Source organism: Bubalus bubalis, chromosome 23, assembly GCF_019923935.1.
Source record: "Bubalus bubalis isolate 160015118507 breed Murrah chromosome 23, NDDB_SH_1, whole genome shotgun sequence".
In the NCBI taxonomy this organism is placed as follows: Eukaryota; Metazoa; Chordata; class Mammalia; order Artiodactyla; family Bovidae; genus Bubalus; species Bubalus bubalis.
The window spans coordinates 37,497,625-37,517,204 of NC_059179.1; the positions used below are offsets into that span (position 1 = coordinate 37,497,625).

Consider the following 19,580-nt stretch of genomic DNA (forward strand, 5'->3'; position numbering starts at 1 on the left):
AGGAACTTCCATTTCCTACAAGTCCCCAAACAATGGTCATGCCGCTTGTCTAAGGGCCACATTTTGAAAACTGCTGCCCTAGGATATGATGGGGCAACAAGATGGAAAGACTCTGGTGCTTAATGACTGTGAGGCGGGAGATAGATGTGCCCCAGCCTGAGCAGCTGGAGTTTGTCCCCTGTGGACAGTTACTCCTAGATGAAGAGGAGGAGCTGGGCGAGCCCTGCCCAGATAAGAGACCACATTTCTCTCATTCTCAAGGTCATGGCGACCTTCCCAACTGCATCTGTGCAGAAAGGCTCCTTGGGGATCAAAATGGAGGGGGAGTCACCTCACAGTAAGTGATGACAGCCTGCCCATGGGCCTCTTCACTAGAATCCATCTTGGCCGCATGACCTACACATGGGAGGACTCTGAGATAAATTAAGAACAAGCTCAGAACCAGGCAAAGCAAGATAATTGGCCAAAGGAGACCTGGAAGAAATGTCCCACGTAAGTGATTCAAGCTACCACATGGACACAACTCTCTCTCCAAGTCCACCCGTGTATCCATCCACATGTATTCCTTTCCCTTGTAATAAACACTTAACTTGTCTCATGACTTTCTGTGTCTATATGGACATTTATTTCTGCAAAGCTGTTGGGCCAGGGCCTTGTCACTGGTCACTTGGTCTGTGGCTGGGATTCAGAGCTCTCACTGCCTCGGCCTAACTTCAGTCTCTGTCTGGGGAACTGAAATTCTGCTTCAAGCCGCTGCAGGCCAAGGCCACCTGAGATCAGCTGGATGAAGTGGAGCTGCTCCAACAGCAAGGAGCTCCTGCTTCCAGCCTGTTATGTAAGAGGTTGGTATACTTCCATCTCTTTTAAGCCACTATATATATATTTTTGGTCCTCTCATTAAAGCAACTTCGCCTTTATTCCCATCTAGGACATAGGGTGATGGCCAAGAAGGGAATAGTAGTCTGTGGGCAGGTCTTTGGTCAATGATGTCCTTAAGGTTTAATTTCCTCTCTGGGCCTATGACTTCTGAAGGAATCATCCTTTTCCCATGCCCTGCGATGTGGACAGCAGGTCACATGTCCCATTTCCATGCCAAAGCCATACAAGTTGATTGTAACATAGCAATTTGATTTTAGGAACCAATGCCATGTTTAATGTAGAAGTGTAATCAGCTTCTCATTATTTCTACAAGAACTGGTGGGTTCGTTGTGATTGAGAAGCACACTCCTTGATTACTCATCCTTTCTTAAGAGTGAGAAATCGGGACTTCCCTGGTTATTCAGTGGTTACGATTTTACCTCCCAGTGCAGGGGGCGCAGGTTCGATCCCTGGTCAGGCAGCTAAGATCCCACATGCCTCTCCGCCAGGAAACCAAAACATAAAACAGAAACAAACAAACAAACAAAAAAGAGTGAGAAATAGACACACGCACACAGAGACACACGTAGGGAGGCCATGTTTCCTTCCAGGGCAGCCTGCGGTAGGAGAACGCACATGGCCAGTGTGGTGCGGCTGCTCCGTGGGGTGGGGCTGGGTCTGGCCAATGAGCCGGCGCTCACTTACTCTCAGTTTGGGGCAGATCCCAGGGTCTTTCTCTAGCCTGCAGTCTATCTACCTGTGGAAGGTGCACAGCATTGTGATACTCATCACCAAGGATGACGAGCACACAGGCTCTGTTATCCTCTACACTGTTCTAGACGTTTGGACTATGTCTTCTGGAAAGACTTACAAAGAGGAGTACAAATACACTTTTTGGCTTCTACCATCTAACATTTTCATCCATTAACATTGCCCCCAAACACATTAAATAGCACTCAGAATGCACTACGTAATAAATAATGAACGACTTATGCCTTCTTATCTTAAGATGTTGATTCTTGACGAGTAAAGAATGATTGAGAGCACACTAAGGCAGCATTCAAAAACAATGGCCAGGAGCGACATCCTGTGTTCATGGACTGGGGGATTCAACATAGTTTGGTGTTGAGTCTCCCCACATTGTTCTGTGGGTTTATGCAGTTCCTATCAAAATCCCAGTGAGGTTTTCTGTAGACATAGGTAAGATAATTCAAAAACTTACGTAATGGGCCTTTTTGGTCTTCTTTTTAAATTGAAGCATAGGGCCTCAGTGGTGGCTCAGTAAAGAATCTGCCTGCCAGTGGAGGAGACATGGGTTCGATCCCTAGTCCGGGAAGATCCCACATGCTGAAGAGCAACTGAACCCATGTGCCACAACTACTGAGCCTGTGCTCTAGAGACCGGAAACCACAACTGCTGAGCCCACGGGCCACAACTGCTGAAGCCTGCGAGCCCTAGAGCCTGCAACAAGAGAAGCCACTGCAATGAAGGGTAGCCTCTGCTTCCCACAACTAGAGGAAAGTCCACGCATCAGTGAAGACCCAGCACAGCCAAAAATAAATGCATAAATAAAAAGGGCATTCTAATTTTAAAAATTGATTATAGTTGATTTACAATGTTGTGTTATGTTCACATGTACAGCAAAATGATTCAGTTATATATATATATTTTTTCAGATTCTTTTCCCTTATAGGTTATTACAAGATATTCCGTATAGCTCCCTGTGCTATACAGTATGCCTTTGAAGTAGAAAGGCCTTAAGATAGCTAAAACAATCTTGAAAAGGAAGAACAAGGTAGGAGGAATCATTATACCTGATATGAAGGTGTTCACACTGCAGGGGCAGGGAGAATATGGGTAGTAACCAGGGGACCCACTTCTTATCCATGTCTGTGAATGGGCAAACACAAGCAAGTCGACCTGGAAAGGCTCAAACCTTTCAGGAATGAGGATTTGGGTCATGCCATTGGGAAATCCACTGAAAGCAGCAAAAGAGGTGGCAGAGGGCAAGGAAAATTTAGAATGAATAGTGAAATAAGGAGGCTAAGAAAATCAGTTACTGTCCTGAGTCCAACCACAGCGGAAGCTGTGCTTTGTCCTACAAACTTCCCTTTCTAGGTTGCCTTCAGGGGATCAATGGAACTGTCTAATAACCTTCTAAACTTAGTAGTAGCCTTAGTTGCTCAGTCATGTCCAATTCTTTGTGACCCAATGGACTGTAGCCCAGCTGGCTCCTCTGTCCGTGGGATTCTCCAGGCAAGAATACTGGAGTGGGTTGCCATTCCCTTCTCCAGGGTATCTTTCTGACCCAGAGATTGAACTTGGGTCTCCTGCATTGCAGGCAGATTCTTTACTGTCTGAGCCACCAGGGAAGCCCAACCTACACTTATCCTTATATTGATCATCCCTCTCCTGTTTTAAATGACTGGGTTGTTGCACTTGTACACCATACCAGCTCACCATTGACAAAAGTTTAACAACTGCATGGCAATCTTGAGCCAAGAACTTTCTGCACACCATTTCCTTGCCAATGAGTATTGAGCCATCCTGCCCTCTCAGATCACCCCTGGTGCCCACTACTGCAGACTGGATCCCTTGTGAAGCAGACACAGATAGAGTAAGGCATGCAAAAACTCTATTTATTAGCAAGTAAAGGAGAAGGGAGGAGGATCAACCCTGCATATTCATTAGAAGGACTGGTGCTGAAGCTCCAATACTTTGGCCACCTGATGCGAAGAGCTGACTCATTAGAAAAGACCCTGATGCTGGGAAAGATGGAGGGCAGGAGAAGAAGGGGACAACAGAGGATGTGATGGTTGGATGGCATCACCGACTCAATGGACATGAGTGAGCAAACTCCAGGAGATAGTGAAGGACAGGGAAGCCTGGCGTGCTGCCGTCCATGGGGCTGCAAAGAGTCAGACGTGACTTGGCGACTGGACAACAACACAATATGCAAAAGCTCTATTTATTAGGAAGTAAGGGAGAGGGGAGGAAGCAGGATGGGACACGGGGGAGCCTTGAGATCATGATGCAGACCCGATAAAATCTCTGGTAGACCAATAAAGAGCAAAGATTTCAGGTCAGAGGAGTTTGGCAGGTGATAGAAATGGTTAAGCTCTTGTTCCCCTCACCTTGCTCAGCCAATGGACAGAGGCTTCCCAGAGAACACGGCCTGAACGCTGAGGCAAACCCCGAAAGAACGAACAGCTGGAGGCTGTCAGGAACCATGCTCCTTGGAGCTGCACAGAATCCTTTCATGAAGGGGGATCTAAAGGTACACACATCTCCACGTCTGCCATCTGGGGCACATTTTTATCCTCCTAGCAGAGACAGGGCACAGGGCAGCAAGTTGCATTTCACGTTTCAGGTGCTTGCTTACATCATACCTGCTAATACTTGATTGGCTGGAGCAAGCCACGTGGCTTAGTCCAACACTAAGAAGCAGGGAAGTATGCTCCGCCCACCTGAGGCCAAGGCAAGGGTTGGGGTACGCTACTGAGGAATGAAGAATTGGGACCAACAATTAGATCCACACAGGATGAAGGCCCTTTGTAAACCATGGAGCTCTGGCCTCACTAATTACGATTTGGCACCCCGCTCCAGTACTCTTGCCTGGAAAATCCCATGGATGGAGGAGCCTGGTGGGCTGCAGTCCATGGGGTCGCGAAGAGTCGGACCTGACTGAGCGACTTCACTTTCACTTTTCACTTTCATGCATTGGAGAAGGAAATGGCAACCCACTCCAGTGTTCTTGCCTGGAGAATCCCATGGATGGAGGAGCCTGGTGGGCTGCCGTCTATAGGGTCGCACAGAGTCGGACACGACTGAAGCGACTTAGCAGCAGCAGCAGCAGCTTCCTGTCCAAGAGTCTGGGTACCACACATACCCAGGAAGGACCATCACTTGGCTAGAAAGCAAAAGTCGCATTCGGTACCTGGAAGTCAAAAGTGCAGCTTCGGAACGGGAAAGGCCAAAGCACAAAGCAACCACCAGATAGTCTTTCCAAAGCCCCTGAAGGGCAGCTCAGGGATTGGCCAGGCTGCTGGGCGTGCAGTGGCCCGGTGGATCAATAGCAATTTGGGGCACTGAGTAGGGGTGGGCCGGGGAGAGGGGTGCGCTCTCCGAGAAACTCGCAGGAACTGAATGCTATGAGTGCCGGCTGCTTCCCGAGTCCTATGGGTGGGGGAGAGGGGGAATCCTGGCACCAACCACTTAACGCTGGAACCGGGCCATTCTCAGGGCGCTTTCCTCCACCTCCCCCCGCCCCCCGCACCTCCTCCCATCCTCTGGACTCTGGCCTCTCCAGCATTTCCTGTCCTGCCCACTGCGGGGAGGATGGAGGCTGCGGGGGTTCCCCAGGCGAAGAGCTGCTTCTGGGAGGCCCTGGAGAAGCTCTTCCCTCGTCTCTGTTTCCTCTGCTCCCTGGTGACCTACGCACTGGTGGGAGCTGCGGTCTTCTCAGCCATCGAGGGCAGCCAGGACCTGAGGGCAGAGGACCCGGAGTTTGAGGAGTTCTTGGAGAAGCTCTGTGGCATCCTGAAATGTAACAGCACAGGTAGGTGGCTCACCTGGTGGGCAGGTCTTTTCTCTGTTGGTGGAAGCAGCCCCCAGAGAACAGCGGGTTTGGAGGAGGCTTGATCTGGGAGCCCTCTGCCTGCCTCCTCCCCATCCCTGGGCAAACTTAGGCAAGTGACTTCTGAGTCTCAGTTTTCCCTTCTGTAAAATGGGAGAGAAGAGTGGACGGCCTCTCAGGGTTGTTATAAAGAATGTAGGAAAAGCACTGGACATCCAGTAGGTGTTCCCACCCCTTTGCCTCAGCTCCAGCCCCACCCAGAGCATCATGGTCCATGGAGGACCGATTGCTGGAGATTTGATGGGGCGGGGTGGCATGGCTGGCTGGCCAGATCTGGAGCCAGGGATTCCTAGGCTGGTCCTCGGAACTGCCTGGCCCACCTTGATTCAGTTTACAGGGACTAGAATTCAAGGAACCATCCAAATTGGATAGGCCCCAGCCTGCCTCTACTTTTTGTTCCCAAAGGCCTTTTTGTGTGTGTGTGTGTGGTCTGACTCAGGGGAGATAAGAAGGGTCCTGAGAAGAACTTGGGTCCTGGTTCCAGGCCAGGTGCTCTCCCAGCTTGCTGTGTGATCTGCGGCAGAGTAATTACCCTCTCTAGGTCTCAGTCTGCCAGAGAGAAGAAGGCCCACAATCTCAGGTCTGCCAACCCCAGGGACCCTGTGGGAAGCAGATGAGATAATAGACATGAAGCCTCTTGGAAGGCACAGGGCGCTGTATGTCTATCCTTATTGCTTTTCATTGGTATTTGTCCATTATTTCTATTCTGTTCTGTCCCCTAAAACTTGCAGAGATGTATTCAACAGAACAAGATAAAATAATAGAGAGTGAAGAAAAGACAAAGGAAATGCAGACTCTAAAGTTCAGAGGAATAACAGGGTCCCACGGTACGACAGGTCCTCAGCCAGGCTGTTAATGACTCCTCTGACCTGCGGGAGGTCCCTTCAGTGGGGGCGGACCAGAGGCTGCTCACAGGTGGCAGAGTCCTTCCTCGGTGGAGAGTCCTTCTCTCTGCCTCTGGGCCACGCAGATGACCCACGAGATGCCATCAGACACTGCACCATTACTGGATCCAGACTGTCAACAAGTTCAGGGCTTTACAAACCTGGCCACACACCAGAGTCATCAAAGGAGCTTGTCTCAAATACACATTCCCAGGCTCTTCCCCAAACCCATTGAAGCAGGATCTCCAGGGCTGGGCTGGGAATCTTATTTTTAAAAAGTTTCCTGGGTGATTCTGATGCACAGAGCTGGCCCATCCCCTGATTTTCACTGGAGAAAGTGCTTGGTAAGTGCTGGATTCTGCAGCCCTTGTGCCGAGTGTTTTTCATGCACTATCTCACTAAATCCTCCCACCAACCCAATGAGGTATGAATTGTCCCCCTTTTACAGATCAGAAAACTGAGGCACTGGGAGTGAAACAACTTGCCCAAGGTTACCCACGAGAAAAAGGAGCCAGGGGTTCAATCCGAGGCATTTAGATTCCTAAGCCAGAACTTTTCACCTTGTCATGCTTCCTCCTCCATGGGGAAACTGAGGCTCAGAAAGAAGCCTCATGTCCACAGCTACGGGAACTAGTCAAGGGCAGAGCTGGGTCTAGACTGCAGGTGTCTGGACTCCCAGTTCAGTGCCCATTCAAATAAGGATGGATTTTCTTTTATAAAATTAAGGAATTGTGTAATATTTCACAAAAATAAGGGTTTTCTGCTGTGTGCCTGGCTGTGTGATCTCCTCTTATAACAGTGCCAGCTGGCAGGCAGTTTCTGGGATCCCTAAACCCCCTGAGTGCTGGGCCAAGGGAACCATTTGGGAACCTCCTTGAGAAACCAGGGCCCCCAAGCTGGCCTCCACCCAGGCTTCCTAGACATTCTCAGGCAGCTGATGCCAGCCTGATCCCAATGCTCGATCAGGCTTAATGGTCTCCGGGAGTGGGGATGGTTTGCAATCATGCAACTCCTCTCATTTCATGAAACGCTTTTCCTTTCAGTTCTTAAGACCCTGGTGAAAGAGACAGAGCAGAAGTTAGTAAGCCCCTTTGCAAGGCTCAGAACATTCAGAAAGCCCCCAGGGCACTTCCATGACTGACCTCAGGCTGGTGGGCATCTCTCTCGGGTGCTCGTCACGCAGGTTTACATGGGCTCCTGATCTCCGCAGCTGCCAGAGCAGTACCTAAACTGCAGAGACGTCGAGCAAAGGGCTCCGAGAGCCATCTCGCGTTGATGAGGGCCACAAGGCATGGGGCGTGGTCCCAGGGGAAGACACCCCTTCACCTGGGCGGGACCTGTTTTAGAGGGTGGGACCTTCTCTCTCACTCCGTCCTGTCTCTGTGGAGTTGAGGAAGGCCGGAAGCGGGACCTGGAGAAGCTGCTGCAGAAGGTGAAGCCCCAGTGGTTTAGCAGGTCTGCAGACTGGTCCTTCCTCAGCTCACTCTTTTTCTGCTGCACGGTCATCAGCACAGTGGGTAAGTCCAAGGGCAAGGGCGGGCTTGCAAGAGAAAGCAGAGGTGGGGGGTGGGGGAAACGCTTGGTAGGGATGCTGAAATGTTTACTTCATTTAGTGCAAGAAATGGGTGTGGCGTGCCTACCCTGTGCTCAGAAAGATGGCATGAGTGAGGCTGCCACTGGCCCATTTGTGCAAATCAGGAAAGCATACCCTTTCAGTTCGAGCTTCCCTGGTGGCTCAGATGGTAAAGAATCTGCCTGTAATGCTGGAGACCCAGGTTCAATCCCTGGGTTGGGAAGATCCCCTGGAGAAGGGAATGGCAACCCACTCCAATATTCTTGCCTGGAGAATCCCACGGACAGAGGAGCCTGGCGGGCTACAGTCCAGGGGCTCACAAGAGTCTGACATGACTTAGCGACTAAACAACCTTTCCTTCGGGTGGGGGCAGCCCTATGCGGAGGTCCCAGTAAGCAAGGTGCAGGCTGCATTTCAGCTTCTTCTTCGTCTCCGGGTGAGTGCTCTTGTACAAAACATGCCATGTACCTGCCTGCCCAGGGTCTTGGACTCAGGGGCAACCAAATGTGGTCAGTGTTATGTGCTTAGGGTAACGCGAGAGCACAGTCACTCCAGCCTTGGGGTTTCAGAGTCACCGGCACACTGATGGCAGCTGACTCCGAAGGAATGGAGGAACGCGCTCAAGGAGGGCTCTTCGTGGAGAGGGAGGAGGGTGTGCCAGAGCACGACCAGAGCACTAGCCATGAGACAGAGGAGGAGGAGTGGGAGCTGCAGGGCTAACGAGAGCTAACAGCTGCCTGCAGGGGCTGTGCTAAGCCACCTCCTTTAAGGCCCACAGGGAATCAGGTCAGGGAGCCCGAGCCCAGAGGGCGGATGTCAGGGGCCAAGGTCACGCAGAGAGTGGAGCTGGTGCCCGTGACAACCACTGAGACTCCAAGTCCGGTGCTCCTTCCCCGAAGGAGGCTGCTGGTTTGCAGGCCTGTGGGAGTGCCGTGGGGACTCCGCCTCCTGCTGCACAGGGAGCTCCTGGGAGGGCTTGGCTGTTCCTGGGAAGCAGGGACCCCTCGGATTCCTGCGTCTAACTGGAGTGGATGATGGTGCCTGCAAGGAAGGGGCTTGCAGAGAGGAAGGAGCTGGCCTCTACCCTGCTCCCTGCACTTGCTGTATATGTGTCTCCAGCCTCGGAGCAAGGGAGAGACTTCTGTGTGAGTCCTTGTCCTGGGGATGTCCCTCCCAGAGCCCCGGCGGAGAGGGTGCGGGGACAGACCTGCCCCCACCCCACAGTGACCACTTGCATGTTTAAAGATGGACTTGTTGACCCTCAAAGCCACAGACTCTCCTCTCGATGGCTGCAAAACGGGTGGGCTCAGGGAATGGCAATCCACTCCAGGATTCTTGCCTGGAGAACTCCATGGACAGAGGAGTCCATGAAGTCACAACGGGTCTGACACAACTGAGCGAGTAACATTTTCACTTTTCATTTTCCTGGGTGACAGAAGACACTGGAACTGGGCCGTGGAGATAGCCTTTGCTGTCTCCCTTCTTTCCTTAATTGACACACACTGAACACCTATGACCGCAGCAGCAGCCGCTGCGCTGGCCAACACATGTGCATTTACTACTGACCAGGCTCCATTCTAAGTTTTTTTGCCATGATCAGCCTGTTGAACCCTCGCAGCAGACCTGAGGTAGCTGCTGGTGTGCGTCCCACTCCCTGGATGGGGAAAGTGAGGCAGGGCAGGTCCACCCTGTTTGCAAGGCGACACAGCTCATGTGTGTCTGGGTTCAGGCTGTCTGGGTCTTAACCTGAGACCCCGCTGCTTCTGTCTGGACCTGACTTTCTCTGTGCCCAGCACTGGACTGAACTAGGTGGACGCCTCCCACCCCAGTGGCTCCAAGTCTAACGAAGGGAGGAACAATGAACAGCTGGGCATGCAGATGAGCTCAGAGGAGAAGCTTGGACTGTGAAAGTGGGTGAAACAGGGTGTAGGGGTGGTCCTGATGGGTGAGGAGCAGGGAGAGACTTGTCAGTGAAAGTGACATTGGAGCTGAAGGATCTGTGGAGATTAACCAGGCAAAGAAGGCTGAGAGAGCTTTCCAGCCAGGCAGCAGGGCAGAACTCTGAGGGAGAGGCCACCAAGGCTGGCAGGCTGTGAGGGACGGGGCTGGTGTTGCATTCAAGCACCGTATCCCTAGGTCAGTGTCGGAGGGCCTCCTAGCATCTGGGCCCATACATTGGCCACCTGATGCAAAGAACCAACTCATTGGAAAAGACCCTGATACTGGGAAAGATTGAGGGCAGGAGGAGAAGGGGATGACAGTGGATGAGATGGTTGGATGGCTTCACCGACTCTATAGATGTGAGTTTGAGCAAACTCTGGGAGATGGTGGGGGACAGGGAAGCCTGGCGTGCTGCAGTCCATGGGGTCACAGAGTCAAACACGACTGAGCGGCTGAATGACAAGAAGCTTCCCTCTGTGGTGCAGCAGTAGGAAGGGCCTGGTGAGAGCAGCCAAGCCAGGGTTGGTAGGAACCTCCCTTGCTGGGGGCAGGGGTCACCGTAGTAGAGGCGATGCAGCAGCCCTCAGCCACGAGGCAGGAGATCCTGGCTCAGCGTCCCCACCAGGCATGTGAGCCATTGCTCAGCCCCTGCCCCTTTTGGTCAGCACAAAGGACTGGGGCTCTGTCTTCATTCAGGAGGACATCAATTCAAGAGAGTACCAACCCTGGTTGGAGGGGGACAGTAAACCTGGGCTCGTGGCTGGGCACTCATCCTGGAAGTGGAGCACAGTGGCTACTATGGATTCTGGGGGCCAGCCACCTGGGGTCAGAGCTGTGTGACCTCCAGTGAGCAATGTAGCCGGTCTGAGCCTTGTTCCCTAATCTCTAACTCCTCCCAGACCTGCCTTCAGGGTCTGTGTAAGCATCAGTGACAAGCACCTATATAAGCAGCTGCCACTAACAGAAAACCCAACCCAACTGGCTTAAACTGCAAGGAAAACGTGTCACCTTGCAAGTAAGAAGGCCAGTGGGGGATGGCTCTCAGGCCACTTGCTGGGCAGCTCATTTGTGATACTGACCATCAGGCTCTCTCCATCTGGCTCAGTGGGTCATAAGATGACCACCAAGGTCCACTCCCACCCTGGTGTAGTCACATCTCATAGGCAGAGGAAGGGCCGGCTGTTGTAATCAGCAAGGAAACTTCTTCCGAGAAGCCTCCCACCCCAAGCCAGTCCCTGGCAAAGGGGGTTGGATTACCGGGATGATTTAGACTAACTGGATCTATCGCTGAATCGGATGAGGGAGCAGCGGCATTCCAGGGAAAGAGGGGGGAATGGCTGCTGGATGGACAGGCAGTGTCTACAGTGAGGAGCGCATATAAATGGGCACGTGCTTGTGTCAAAGGGCGCCCCCGTGTGGCTTCTTTCAGAACAGCTCTCATTCACCTGAATGCTGATACAGGCAGGGACAGGTAAGGGGCAGAAAGTGGGGTAGTTGTTGTTTATTCGCTAAAGGAGTAACAGCAACTTAATAGCTGTGCTACTGAGCATGTACCAGCGTCAGGCATGGTGTCAGCATGTTTTATATGCACGATTTTATTTAATTCTCACAGCAGCTCTACAAGGTAGGTGCTGTGACTGTTCCTTTTGGGAGTGACCTAGGACTTTGGCACGGCTGATGTCTTAAACCAAAGGATTCTTTACAGTGGGGGCTGTTCTTTGCACTCATCGTGGGATGTTTATAAGTATCCCTGGCCTCTCTCCACTATGGAAACCCAACTTTTTCCCTGCTGTCTCCACCAGTTGTGAAAGCCCAGAATGTCTCCAGACATTGCCAGATATCCCTCAGGGAGCAAAGCTGCCCCCTGTTGAGAACCACTGATGTGATGTAATGCTTATCAGATCGTGGTCCCTGGACCAGTGGCATGATTATCACCAGAGAACCTGTTAGAAATACAAATTAATTATCAGGCCCCATCCGAGACCTACTGAGTCAGAAGCTATGGATGCAGGGCCAGTGAACTCTGTTGTAACCAGCTCTACATGTGATTTTGATGCACAAGACATTTGAGAAACACTCTCCTGGGACAAGTGTTCTCAGGCGAGGCTGCACGTCAGAATCACCGGGTTATCATTTACAGGCGCCTCCCCCCCCACCCCCACCCTGCTGCCATGCCTGGACCCCACACCAATCAAGTCAGACTTACTCGGGACAGGCCCAGGCATCAGTGTTTTTCAGAGCCCTCTAGGTGATTCTAATGGTAGTCCAGGCCATGAAGCACTGATCTAATGGAAACGCATTAGCTTGGTTTATATCCCAAGGAAACGACACTCCCACTCATGTCCAAATCCATTAGGACATCAGGCCATCCAGTAATTACTACTGGAAGGGGATGTTGGGGCAGTTTCTGCACTGCCCATAATCAATAATGGCCCTGCTGGTAATGCTGCTTGCTGCCCCGCATCTCTGGGTCACCTGAAATGCAGCTGACCTTGATGCTGAGGAAGGGACCCTGGGCAGGTACGAGGCTGGTCAATCCCCAGTCATTTCCAAACGGATCAGCCCCCTGGGATTTGAGAGTGCATGGGCTGTTAAATCCTCAGAGACTAAGTGAGGTGAACTGATGGCATTAGAATATATACCCACATTATAAGGAATGATATGATTTTTCCATTCTGTGTTCTAGCATTCAGTAATTGGGGAGGAAATCCATTTCCTTCCCAGGGTCCTGTGCTCTGAGACTTGCCTCTCTGCCGTATGGCCCGTCCTCTGGATTGTAATCGTATTCCACTCAGAGGCGGCCACAATGACTGTTTATGATCCACTGAACCCACCTTTGCCAAGGACAGCATGTGGGTGGGGAGGGGGCGGAGGTCTTTGGGCGAGGGGTGCACACGCTTGTTGGCTGGGGGCTGGGGGCCCCAGACGAGTCACCTGACTTTCCTCTTCCTTGCCCATTGACATGCAATAATAGGAGTGGTTGCCAGCATTAGGGGTTCTGGTATGCAGGGAATTCTGACTCTAAAAGGCACTTTACTCCATAAATCCAGTAAGAAATGTGATATTCTTCTCTTTACATAGATCTCACCTTAAGACCCCATCCTGGAGGCTGGGGGGCTTCCACTGGGAGCTTTTCCTGATTTTCCTACGGGTGCACGAAAGCTGGGGACTTACGCAACATCTGGAAAACGGGATGACTCCCTGCTTACGGGTCCCTCTGCTGACATCTTTTAAGGACTGCCGGCCCTGCGGGGCCTGTGACAAGCTCTGGCATGGGCATCTTTGCTGACACTCGGGCTGGACCCCTCCAAGAATCCATGGCCTCTCTGAACTCCTGTCCCCACGAGGGGCTCTGGGTGCCCTCTTTTCTCCTTTCCCCTGCCCTGGAGAATCTCTCTACCCCCTCCACACTCACCCTGGCTCCAGAGAGCAGCTCCCTGGAGTGCCCGAGGCTGCCCTGGCTTTGGCAATTAAGGGTTTTACCAGAACAGGAGACTCTGAGTCCTGGGCACATGGGGTAGTTGGTCCTCCTATCCAGGGCCTCCTCTATTGCCCACCCCCTCCCTCTCCCTGAGATGCCACTGCACCCTCACCTCCTCGGTGCTCCTAGGAGGTCATTGTCACTGAAGTATGGACGAGACGCTGTCCTGAGGTCCCTTCTGCCACCTCCTCTCCCCGAGGGGAGGGCTGAGCTGCTGGAGCCCTGCAGAGAGCAGAGACCGGAAACCCTGGGCTCCCTCAGCATGGCTGGCCCCACTGAGCAACCCCGGTGTCTGATGGGCGGTTTAGCCAGGGAGAGCTCACTCCAGACCCTGGTGCTGTCAGTCCTGCTGGGCACTGAGGGAGCTGAAGTCATGGCTTTGCTTCCCTCTCGACTAGGAGCCCCCGGAGGGCATGGCCTCTGCCCGTTCCTCACTGCATCCTCAATACTGCCCACAAAAGCCTGGCACAGTGTAGGTCCTCAATAAATGTGAATACAGCTTGGACGCCTTTGTTCCAATCTAATTTGTTGTTGTTCACTGGCTTGGGCTTCCCTGATAGCCCAGTTGGTAAAGAATCCACCTGCAGTGCAGGAGAGCCCAGTTTGATTCCTGGGTTGGGAAGATCCGCTGGAGAAGGGATAGGCTACCCACTCCAGTATTCTTGGGCTTCCCCGGTGGCTCAGCTGGTAAAGAATCCACCTGCAATGCAGGAGACCTGGGTTCAATCCCTCGGTTGGGAAGATACCCTAGAGAAAGGAAAGGCTACCCACTTCAGTATTCTGGCCTAGAGAATTCCGTGACTGTATAGTTCATAGGGTCACAAAGAGTTGGACACGACTGAGTGACTTTCACTTTCACTCGCTAAGTTGTGTCTGACTCTGCGACCCCATGGACTGCAGCACATCAGGCCTCCCTGTCTTTCATTTTCTCCTGGAGTTGGCTCAAATTCGTATCCACTGAGTTGATGATGCTCTCTAACCATCTCATCCTCTGCACCCCCTTCTCCTTTTGCCCTCAATCTTTCCCCCTTCAGGGTCTTTTCCAATGAGTCAGCTCTTCAAATCAGGTGGCCATGTTTTCCTCTTTTATGACTTGTTACTGATCTCCACGTGCATACTCGCTGTGTTTAGTTGCTCAGTCAAGTCCAACTCTTTGCAACCCCATGGACTGTAGCCCACCAAGCTCTTCTATCCATGGGGGTTCTCCAGGCAAGAATACTGGAGTGGATTGTCATGCCCTCCTCCAGAGGATCTTCCTAACCCAGGGATTGAACCCAGGTCTCCTGCACTGCAGGCAGATTCTTTGCCTTCTGAGCCACCAGGGAAGCACACTCACTGAGGTGCTTATTTGATTCATATTTGCCTCCTCCACTAGACCAGAAGCTCACCGAGGTTGGATCCCGGATCTGTTTGGCTCACCGATCTGCTCCAGTGCATGTAGCGAGTGCTTATGTGCCTAGACCATATGAATGTAGAGCTCGATGCGCCTGCCATCAATGGTACCTAGCGGAAGCAGCAGGGTGGCGTGGAGAGCCCTGGGAGGGATGCACATGGAGGAAACCCTCCGAGGGCCTCCCCCCGGGGACCCCAATAAAGATGGGCAGCCTGACCACCTGCATGTGCCTGGAGGGCAGACGCTGAGGCCAGAGTTTGCACAGGAAGTGGTGGCCCTGGAGGAGGTTGCGGCTTAGCCAGCTTGTCAATTGCCTTCCAATTAATTTACATAATTGGGCTGGGGCTTTCTGCATGAATCATCCTTTAGGACATCAAAAATTAAACACAGGCATTAAATACAGAAGCTTCTCCCTCTTTGTGGGAGGCACTGAGTTTGCCCACTCCAGAAGATCCGGCGACTTGTGCTGTGGGATTTGACATCCCTCTGCTCCTGGGCCTCTGTCGACAAGAGAGGAGGCTGGGGTGACGGAATGAGGCAGCTCGTGAAGAGAAGGAAGACTTCAACCTAGCCCTCTCTTTGCTTGGCTCACCTGTCCTCAATGGTTGGCATGTCCAGCCCCCTTGTTGCTCCTGACCCAGCGGAGGGAGCTGGCTTGGGAGCCAGATGGGATTTCCAGGCATCCATCCTAGAGTAGCATTTATTGAGTACCTACTGTAGGCCAGGTTTCAATGCTTTGACCTCCAGCTTCACAGTTTATCACACGTATGCTCTTGGCTAAGTCGGTTCACTTCTCTGAGCCTCAGTTTCCCCGTCTGTGATGGTGATCACCATAGCTACCAATGAAGGCTGGTTAATACCTGGCCACCAGTAAGTGCTCAAAAAGCCAGCTCTTATTATTAGATCGAGGACATTGACTGCCTGGGAATGACACACCCACTGAGTGTGAGGCACTGGTCTCTTGTAATCCCTCCAGCTGGTCAGTATGCAAAGCAGGGGTGGTCCTCCCCACTTTAGAGATAAGAAACCTGAAATGTGAGCAGTCACATCACTTTCTAGTAAATGGTAGAGCTGGAACTGGAAATGAGGCTGGCAGGATGCTGGATGCTGGGGTCCTCAACTCTTCACTGTTGTCCATGAACAGTCGTCTGACCCACTCAACCGCAGCTGGCTCTGAGGGCAGCAGTGGTATGTTATTCACTGCTCCTCTTTCTGCCATCCCAAGAACTGTGAGCACTGCTTACACAGCACTGGCATGTAATTGCCTCTTATACAGAAACAAACCTCATCCGGAGGCCCAGACATGCCAGAAAGGATGGGCGTGGCTTCTTAGGAACCAATGCTTTCATGGAGGATGACGGAGGTGATGGGTTTGCTTGCAAAGCCACCACACCCTGTCACCTGAGCTCATCACGTTTCTCCAGGTGTGCTGGCTCTGTCCTCTTTCAGACGCTCAGAGATGGCAAAAGGCAAGGCAGTCAGCTCACTCCCACATGCGGGCTTGTCTCCTGCCAAGGACATGAGTCTTCCCTTACCCTAAAGATAAGCTGGGTTTCACCTCCTTCTGCCCCAACCAAAGCAGACCTAACGTCAGACAAGCTGATGAATGTTTTAAGATGAATATTTTTAAAATATGTGGTGCAAAACGTCATGCCAAGGAAAGGAAATGGCAGAAGGTCTCTTTAAAGGTTGTTTTTTTGTTTTTTTTTTGGTGTTTTTTTTTGTTTCATTTTGTTTTGTTTTGTTTTTTTTTTTTTTGCGGTGGAGGGGGAGGAGCCGCCAACCATCTGGGCAAGGTCTTCTTTTTCAGGTTACAGCCACATCTACCCCGTCACCAGGCTCGGCAAGTACCTGTGCATGCTGTACGCTCTCTTTGGCATCCCGCTGATGTTCCTGGTCCTCACGGACACGGGCGACATCCTGGCCACCATCTTATCCACGTCCTACAATCAATTCCGAAGATTTCCCTTCCTCCCCACTCCCCTTCCCAAGTGGTGCTCAGGACGCCCCAGCAAAAGACGACCCGACTCCTGTCCCACAGATGAAGACGTCCCGCACGTGGTCGTCCACGACCGGGAGCTCCCGGCCCCCAGACCTGCCCCCGTGGCCCCAAGCAGCAACATGGAGCTGTTCGAGAGACTTCTGACACGGGAGAAAGACAACACCCTCCAGGTGCCTCCTCAGGCCATGGAAAGGAGCACATCGTGTCCCGAGCTGGGGTCCGGGCGGCTCTCGAGCTCCATCATCAGCAACCTGGATGAGGTGGGACGGCAGGTGGAGAGGCTGGACGTCCCCCTCCCCGTCATAGCCCTCGTGGTCTTCACCTACATTTCCTGCGCGGCCGCCGTCCTTCCCATCTGGGAGAAGCAGCTGAACTTCGAAAACGCCTTCTACTTCTGCTTCATCACGCTGACCACCATTGGGTTTGGGGACATTGGGCTGGAACACCCTCACTTCTTCTTGTTCTTCTCCATTTACATCATCATTGGGATGGAGATTCTGTGCATTGCTTTCAAGCTGGTGCAGAACAGGCTGATTCACCTCTATAAAACTCTCATACTCTTCTTTGCAAACGGGAGGTTTTCCAGTCCTGTCAAAAAGTGAAAATGCTCCATTGACTCGGGTTTTCCCATCTTGTTGAAGACGGAAGGCTGCGTTGACTCTCAGGTGACGCCGCTGGCCAAGCTGGTTGTCTCGTCCTGTGTTCGGGGGCGCTCTAGTTAGAACTGGTGTCGCCTGAGACCTTGGAGTCACATTCCGACATGACATCTAATTACTGTCTTGAGGCCCTGCAGAAAAGTGGCCAATGTCTTGATAGGAAATCAGGACATTAGAAAAAAACTGTCACCATCCTCTGAAGTCCAATTAATTGCCATCTCCATTTTTCAAAAGCTTCCCCTGATGTGAATCAAACCACCTCAGAGATGTCACTGGGTTTCTTGCAGCAGGAGGAAAAAAATTACCTTTGATTTTGCCATTTGTACTTTCAGCTAAATTAAAACCTTCCTGAGCCGCTCCCCTTTTATCCTTGGTGAAGCAGAGCGAGTCTGAGCCACCTCTTTTCTTGAATGACTGCATGAGTCGGATCAGCCCAATCCCTGCCCTTGTAACATACACCAATGGCACTAAGAGAAATTGTCACCTGTGTTCACAGGGGCCAGGCAGATTTCCTGATTGCCAGATTCAGTGTAGACTAGGGCTCTCACCAAGTGGCACAGGATTGCATCTCCTGAGTGAGCTGGCATGTGAACATGTTGATGTTTATGGATGGGTATGTAAAAGGGCTGGTGTTTATCTGGTGGATGTGAGCAGTTCGTGAATGACTGGCGTGTGAATGGGGGGTCTGTGTGGCATGTGGCCTGGTACTCCAGCTCCCTTTGCCGGAGGACTTTCTCTGGCCACTAAAGCACAGGCATGCTCAAGGCAGGCTAGAAGTGCCAAGGTTAGGGTCCCTGAACCCATGACCTGCGGGAGTGGGTGGACATATGGCGCCAGCTTCTTGCCCCTCTCATGGGATAACTTTGGACCACATTCAACACTGTCTCCCCGAGCTCCCCAGGGCAGTCGAGCCTCACTTGCTCATGAGTGTGCCCATGTATTGGTGTGCCCTCCTTCATTTCTCTGTCTCACGTCTCCACTCCTCTTGAGATCACCCCGAGATAACCCACTTGCACACAAAGCCTTGTCTCAGAGTCACTCCTGGGGGACCCAGCCTGGGAGAGGAAGTACCAAATCCATATAGAAAACCGGTTGCCTTGTGCATGGAATAACATGAGCCACTCTGTTTCCCTATTCATTTATTGGAAGTGTCTTATTGGAGAGAAGCAAAGTTTCCTGAATGCTTCTTTGAAAGAATCTTGGAAAAATCAACTCATGTCCTGTGATTGGCCAAATTGCATAACCAGTGAATTTTCCTCCAAGGTATAGAACAAAATCCCGAAGTCAGGAAGATTCCCTGGAAGAGGAAATGGCTACCCACTCCAGTATTCTCGCTTGGGAAATCCCGTGGACGGAGGAGCCTGGTGGGGTACAGTTCCTGGGGTTGCAAAGAGTTGAACACGACTGAGCGCCTGAGTGCACAGGTAGAGCAAAAGTCACAAGAACCAATGAAAACTGCCAGTGTGCTCCAGTTTGAAGTGAAACCAAGTCAGCTCCCAGTGGAGGGTGCAGGCCTTCCTTTCTGGATCTTTCCTTTTCTCCCCTACTACTGTTGTTAATGCAACCCCAAGCTGAGTCCTTCCCCGAGTGGCCACCAGGTGGCGCCGCCAGACCGCGCGGGCCCCGCGCTCCCGGGGCCAGCAGGTGGCGCGCCTGCCACCCGGCGCTTCGGAAGAAGGGGCTTCAGGAGTGTTTGTCTCCTCCCAATCCCATCCCATGGTCTCCCCTACGAAGGGGAGAGTCAAGCTCCTGTCATCCGCTGTGGCCCTCTGACAAGGGACGCCTCGGACTTCTCACTGAGGACACCGGGAAAAGCAACTCGTGGGCGCCTTGGACGTCTGTGCCGCATCTCTGAAATCACAGCTCAAGTCAGGGCCTGAAATGTTACTACTTGAGTCTCAGCCACTTGACACATGGTGTCCTGTTAGTAATCCCACCTTTAGCTCCCTTTCACCCTGGATGTTTTTCTGACCCACCAGCCTCACTGGGGAGAAGGAAATGGCAAGACACTCCAGTATTTTTGCCTAGAGAATCCTGTGGACAGAGGAACCTGGTGGGCTGCCATGTATGGGGCCGCACAGAGTCGGACACGACTGAAGAGACTTAGCAGCAGCAGCAACAGCCTCCCTGGAGGGCAGGGCCCTCCCTAACACTAT

At 52.2% G+C, this 19,580-nt stretch overlaps 1 protein-coding gene across 1 annotated transcript; it reads left to right on the forward strand.

The window, feature by feature from the left end:
• The first annotated feature begins 5,049 nt into the window (after nucleotides 1–5,049).
• KCNK18 (potassium two pore domain channel subfamily K member 18) lies at nucleotides 5,050–17,779 on the forward strand. Its single transcript, XM_006071692.3, has 3 exons — nucleotides 5,050–5,416; nucleotides 7,767–7,895; nucleotides 16,577–17,779. Exons 1-3 carry the CDS (start codon nucleotides 5,197–5,199, stop codon nucleotides 17,368–17,370), a joined length of 1,143 nt encoding a protein of 380 aa, XP_006071754.2. The 5' UTR covers nucleotides 5,050–5,196; the 3' UTR covers nucleotides 17,371–17,779.
• The last annotated feature ends 1,801 nt before the right edge of the window (nucleotides 17,780–19,580 follow it).

What these genes read in the sequence shown, in the direction of transcription:
- KCNK18 (XM_006071692.3), top strand. Translation starts at nt 5,197, where the DNA reads ATGGAGGCTGCGGGGGTTCCCCAGGCGAAGAGCTGCTTCTGGGAGGCC. An exon ending in CCTGAAATGTAACAGCACAG is followed by an intron (nt 5,417 to 7,766) that starts GTAGGTGGCTCA and finishes GTCTCTGTGGAG; the next exon opens with TTGAGGAAGGCCGGAAGCGG. An exon ending in CACGGTCATCAGCACAGTGG is followed by an intron (nt 7,896 to 16,576) that starts GTAAGTCCAAGG and finishes CTTCTTTTTCAG; the next exon opens with GTTACAGCCACATCTACCCC.